This window comes from Ipomoea nil, unplaced genomic scaffold (genome assembly GCF_001879475.1).
Source record: "Ipomoea nil cultivar Tokyo-kokei standard unplaced genomic scaffold, Asagao_1.1 scaffold1720, whole genome shotgun sequence".
In the NCBI taxonomy this organism is placed as follows: domain Eukaryota; kingdom Viridiplantae; phylum Streptophyta; class Magnoliopsida; order Solanales; family Convolvulaceae; genus Ipomoea; species Ipomoea nil.
In genome coordinates, this window is record NW_017618148.1 from 727,444 (window position 1) to 733,443 (window position 6,000).

The 6,000-nt window shown below is 36.3% G+C and overlaps 1 protein-coding gene across 1 annotated transcript; it reads right to left on the minus strand.

Moving 5' to 3' along the window:
- Positions 1–436: 436 nt before the first annotated feature.
- Positions 437–2,103, minus strand: LOC109191738 (exopolygalacturonase-like). The gene is made up of 3 exons (XM_019342390.1): positions 1,891–2,103; positions 1,474–1,794; positions 437–1,400 (listed from the first exon to the last, which is right to left on the minus strand). The coding sequence occupies exons 1-3, from the start codon at positions 2,020–2,022 to the stop codon at positions 639–641; spliced, it is 1,215 nt and encodes a 404-aa protein (XP_019197935.1). The 5' UTR covers positions 2,023–2,103; the 3' UTR covers positions 437–638.
- Positions 2,104–6,000: the final 3,897 nt, after the last annotated feature.

Below are 6,000 nucleotides of genomic sequence, written 5' to 3' on the forward strand. Positions count from 1 at the left end.
GGTCGTCGTCTGCACTATTTATGTTGGGTATTCCAAAGGATTAGGGTCATCGTCTGCACTATTTTCTAAAACCACTGTAAATTCCAATCCTTTAACACTGGTAAACTGTTAAGAGACATGGATGGGCACAGAGCTAGGTATCTCAAAAGAATTAGATCCGTAACATATGAAGGTACATTAATGAAGTTGAGAGAACCTAAATGTACTACTCTCAATCTCTTGAAATGAGAGGTTGCAGGAAGTTGATAAACTTTTGGAGTCATATGATCATCATCATCATGAAAGCAAAAGAGGGAACCAAACCTGTTGATGGCAGTGTGCACATCAAGATTAGGATTCATTGATTCTAAACATAACCAACGTTGAGTCGTCCTTACAGATGGACGTGGTGAACACTTCCATAATAATCTAGATATTGCTTGCCACTTAATTATGATTGAAATATAAAGTAGGAAAGAATTGAAATTGAAAAAAAATGTATGGTACTATTGATAAATAGTAGCATAACAAATTTCACCTTATCAGTTGTGGGTTATCTGATCTGGTGCATCCATATCTATACATAAGTCCACACTGACAGATCTAAGTTGTTTATTTACAAATTAAATAAAGTCTAATACTTCTTCTTGGAGACGTGCTTACGCAGAAGCTTTAGCGTCATCACAAATTGGAGGGACGTTTTTGCCAGAGAGTGTTGGCTTCACGTTGCAACATTCCGATATGGCGCTGCCATTGGTTCCATGGTATTCCAAGTTCACCCCGGACATCTCTACTTTTTCACACGGTACTCCAGGGCTGCATAGTAACTTCACTGCCACCTTCGTCGCCGACGTCCCCTTTATTTCCTTGAAGCTAACGTCACTGATCTTTACTTTCGACGGGACGCCAGCCTTGCATTGATTCCAGGGGCAGTATTGTTGATCGATCAAAATTGGGGTGCTCACGTTGTCCATCCTCACATCTTCGAAGTGCATGCGGGTGGCGACGCCCTCTGGAGATGCCGGCCACGTCTTGATCCTAACTCCGAACATAGTATTGATGAGTTTGCAGTTTTTGATGGACACGTCCTCCACCGGTTGTTCGTTAGGGTATCTTCCTAAACTTCCGATAGCGATTCCGTGGCCGGGGCCGCACTTCACATTTTCGATGGTCACCTTCTTGGCGCCATCCCCGAAGGAGATACAGTCATCGCCGGTCTTAATTTCGGCATCGTCCACCGTAACCCCTTCGGAACGCCCGATGTGGATTCCGTCGGTGTTTGCGCTGTCCGCCGGCGCACGGATTTTGATTTTATTCAACGTCAGGTTCTTGCATTGTATCACATTCATGTGGAAAAACTTGCTGTCCACAGACTTTATTCCTTTCACCACCGCGTTCGTCAACGTACCCAAGTTCATGTTCTATTTCAAAATAATAAGTAAAAGCAAAGAAAATAATAATAAAATCATATCCAAGATGAGATCGAGTACTTACAATGGGGAGGTTTTTACAAAGGGGATTATTCATATTCTCCTTACACTTGTTTATCTTCCAGGCGGCGGAACCTTGGCCGTTATATGTACCGCCGGAGAGCGTAAAGTCTTTAATCATGCTGAACAAAATCCATCCATCTTTTGTTTTGAACTGACTGAGATCGGTTGGCGCGATCAATTTGGCACCTTCCGCATCAAATGTTACGGCACTCTTACAAGGACCTAGAAACCCAATCTGACCCAACCTATACTTGCCTTCCGGAACCTTGAGCGTGCTCGGCTCTGTCGCTTTGCATACCTCATCCCAAGCTTTCTTAAAAGCCTACTCAAATAAACCACAAAATACAATCAAACTATATATTTATGTACAGAGAGAGAGAGAGAGAAAGAGACAATACTATTGCATGTATGTTTGTACCGCAGTATCATCGCCATCGTCATCACCTTTTGCACCAGATGTTTTAACGTTAACTTCAACGCCCTGTATTGTTGCTACAAGATATGTCACATAGAAAAAAATCAATGCAGCTTGAATCGCATTGGAACCCATCTCTTTTTTTTTTTTTTTTTTTTTTTTTTGTGTATTTATTTTATTTTATTTTATTTTCCTTTATACTGGTTGAGATACAGATGGATTGTTGATGGGAAATTGAAATGATCGGGAGTGTGTATTTATAAGGTGGGAAGAGAAGTTTGCTGCCACGAATATGAACATAATTCTATTGGATTTTAATTTGTTTCTATTTTTATCTTTAGTTATCGGCCGAGACTGTGAGAATATGAGAGGAGTGTAAACGAGCTGAGCCGAGCTCGAGCTCGATCGAGCTAGAAAATTGATGCTCAAGCTCGGCTCGGTTATGAAACAAGTCGACTCGAGTTTGGTTTGAGCTCGATATATATATATATATATATATACATATATATATATATATATATATATATATATATATATATATATATATATATATAGGGTTGCACTCCTGTGCGAATAGGTGCCCAGTAGAGAAATGCGAATGAATATCATCCTTCCACGTGTCCAGATTACCAAATCTGATGTAATTTTAAAAAAACGACGCGGTGACATTTTTGTTAATAGTTCGAACTTTGATTGTCACGCCCCACTTCTAGGACATGACCCGGCCGTACCGTTACATGAAAACTTGTAACAATATGAAGCCTAACCGCACGAATCTCTCGAAACCTTCATAACAACACTTAAATACATAACAATTCCACAACCCAAAATGACGAAATATAATCGACTAGTACTTCCCAAAAGCTCATTAAATCCATACATAAATTTTTACAATCATGAGTAGTATGTCCAAAATACACCACAAGCACAACGAGTTACAAAAAATACAAGGGGTAAAGGGAATATCCAAAAGAAACAAAAATTCGTGATAAGCTCCAACACTAGGACTAAGTCTCCTACTTTCAAAAGTCACCTTTGAGACCCCACCACTTGTGCTCATGCTATTCACATATCCTTACTACTCTGAAACATGAGAAAATAAAATACAAATAATGAGCTAATGCCCAGTAAGTGATACTCCTCTCAACCCCGGATCAAGTAACCCCAAAATAATACAAAAAGCTTTAGAGTAATAACTCGATGCAAAACTCGATCTTTAAACTATATTGAAGTCATAATATACTTTCATCATATTATACACAAGTTCACAAAACAAGAAACTTTAGCTACATGGGCCTCAACAATATTTCATAATACAATACTTTCAAAAGCATAAACCATACCTTAACATATGACTCATTGGCAACCTACTACCACCATTATATTCTGTGGCACATGCCATTATCGGTATAATGGTCCAAAAAAACTCGACGATTCGGAATGAGTCAGGCTCGACGATTCAGAATGAGCCGGATGGAACGTTCCAACAAATAATTCAAAAGACTCGACGATTCGGAATGAGTCAAGCTCGACGATTAGGAATGAGCAATTGGGAACGTTCCAAACCGAACAAAACAAACAACAAAAGGTAGGTTGCCTCATGAGTTTGACCGAACATTCAAAACAGTTCTTATAAACAAATAGCCCGATGTAGCAAAAATCATTTTCCTTAAAAAACCACATAACAAGTACATAGTCTATTGTACCAAGTTTTTCAAGTCACATATTTTCTTAAGATACATAATATTTCCAATTATTGATAATAAATTTATCAAACTAAGAAATATGCAAGGTATAAACCCTTCCCAAAATGATAATTTTCTTAGTACATAACTCGATCATTAAAAATCGTATAATAGTTTATTACACTAAAATAGTTTCAAAAGAGTTGAACTAGCTTATTGGAAAGAACTTAAGTTATTAAACATGAGGTCAATGGTTCAAGTCTTACTTTAAATAAATAATCCATTTTTTAAGCATAATATATATAAAACAAACACATAGAATATACTAACAGGTAGAATCAAACCCATAACCATCCGCCTGCACAACAACACTCTAACCAATATAATCCACCATCAATACACATAGTGATAAATTACATCCAGAATACGTCTTATTCTAGTCTAAAACACAGTCCGGGCTGACCCAAAAACAAATTCAATCCCGAATACAACTTAACAATTTCAATCCAGGCTTCAGAATATATAGCTCAGTATTTTCAGACCCAAAAACAAATCATAGCCCAAAATATTTTAAACTCATACTAACCCTAAAATGGGTATTCAAAATAGTAGAGATTTCAAAATAGGTTATACATGGGTTTCGCAAAATAAGGAGAGAAGAGTTAACCACTTACCTAAAACATCCAAATCTTAGCTATTCAGCTCGCCCAAATTCTCCTTGTAAAAAATCCCTAATATTTTTAAACATCAATCTCAAGGGCTCAAATGATAAACCCAACTCAAAGAGTGAAATATGGAGGTCAAACTCACCTAGAATACTCTAATAGCTTTGAGATCTAAGCTTGAAGAAGATGGAGATCAAAGCTTCATGGTTTTTCCCTTCCTCTATCTCTCTAGGCAATATTCTCTTTTTCTTCTTTCAAATGAGATGGTCTTCCAAGATAAAAGGGATTCCTTAAGCTTTAAGGATAAAGAGGGGTAACTTAGTAAATTCATCCAATATCAATTTTAATAACCTTTGACTTGTTGACCTATTTTAATAACATAGGTATATTTTATTTCTAAGATAGTGGGTATTACATTGATGCAAGTAAAATGTGTTATAAATGCAAGTAGTTGGTGAATCTTTGCAAGTAAAATCACTTACAAGCAGGGACGGAGCCAGGACGGAAGAGTGCCCGCAGGGCCAACTACGATTGAAGTACTAAATCAAATACATTGATATCTCGTTAACATATCTTAAAATAATCATTACATTACAAATTTGATAAAGTTTAGAATAAATCATTTATAATTAAATCTATAGTAAATTATTTTGCAATATGCTTTGTACGGTTGAAAGAATAAAAACATGCATGTTTTAAAAAACTATTGATTATTTCTTGAAAAACCCTCTTCACAACATAACATAATAGCAATTGTTTTCTCAAAAATCAGTTATATTTAAGTGACTGACACTTACACCAAATATGGCATTTAGCGGCGGTTACAAACCGTCACTACTGTGTTTCTCGTCGGTTATTCAACCATGACAAAATAGTGTGTCGGGAAGGATTTAGCGGCAGTTTTCTACAACTGCGGGAATTAACGGGAAACTTATTTCACGGCAGTTTTAAAACCGCCGCTAATATTTCTTTATTATTTACTTTAAATTTTAGCGACAATTTTAAAACATACCCTCGGAGTATGTCCGAATAAAATTTCTCAGTTCTAGGACTTGGCTGCTCTGCAGAGAGCGACCAGATTCCTTCCTGCTCCAACATTATCGTCATCTCTATTTTAAGGGAGCGTGTGGAGTGGACAATTCCACATTTTATCACAAAAGTATTTTAATTTATAGATCTTAGAGTAATTTCTTAAGGCCATTACAGGACCTGACGAGATTGTATTTAAGGGGTTCAACCGGATTCTTAACTAATTTTTAATCCTCAAAGCCTAATTGTGTGGAACTGACCATTGACGTAAATATTATGACAGACTTATTCCATGAATTTTTTATTATTTCTTTTTAAACTTGAGTAACATATGCATACAGGGTAGATCCCAAAAAAAAAAAAAAAATAAATCAATGAGGGTAAATATTAAAACGAAAATAAAAAGTTTCAAATTTGGTATAAATTACTGGATTAGATAACATATTGGATTTTAATTTGTTTCTATTTTAATCTTTAGTTATCGGCCGAGACTGTGAGATTAGGAGAGGAGTGTAAACGAGCTGAGCTGAGGTCGAGCTCGATCGAGCTAAAAAATTGATGCTCAAGCTCGGCTCGGTTATGAAACAAGTCGACTCGAGTTTGGTTCGAGCTCGATATATATATATATATATATATATATATATATATATATATATATATATATATATATATATATATATATATATATAGGGTTTCACTCCTTTGCGAATAGGTGCCCAGGAGAGAAATGCGAA

What these genes read in the sequence shown, in the direction of transcription:
- LOC109191738 (XM_019342390.1), bottom strand. Translation starts at nt 2,022, where the DNA reads ATGGGTTCCAATGCGATTCAAGCTGCATTGATTTTTTTCTATGTGACA. An exon ending in ACGATGGCGATGATACTGCG is followed by an intron (nt 1,795 to 1,890) that starts GTACAAACATAC and finishes TTATTTGAGTAG; the next exon opens with GCTTTTAAGAAAGCTTGGGA. An exon ending in TTTGTAAAAACCTCCCCATT is followed by an intron (nt 1,401 to 1,473) that starts GTAAGTACTCGA and finishes ATTTTGAAATAG; the next exon opens with AACATGAACTTGGGTACGTT.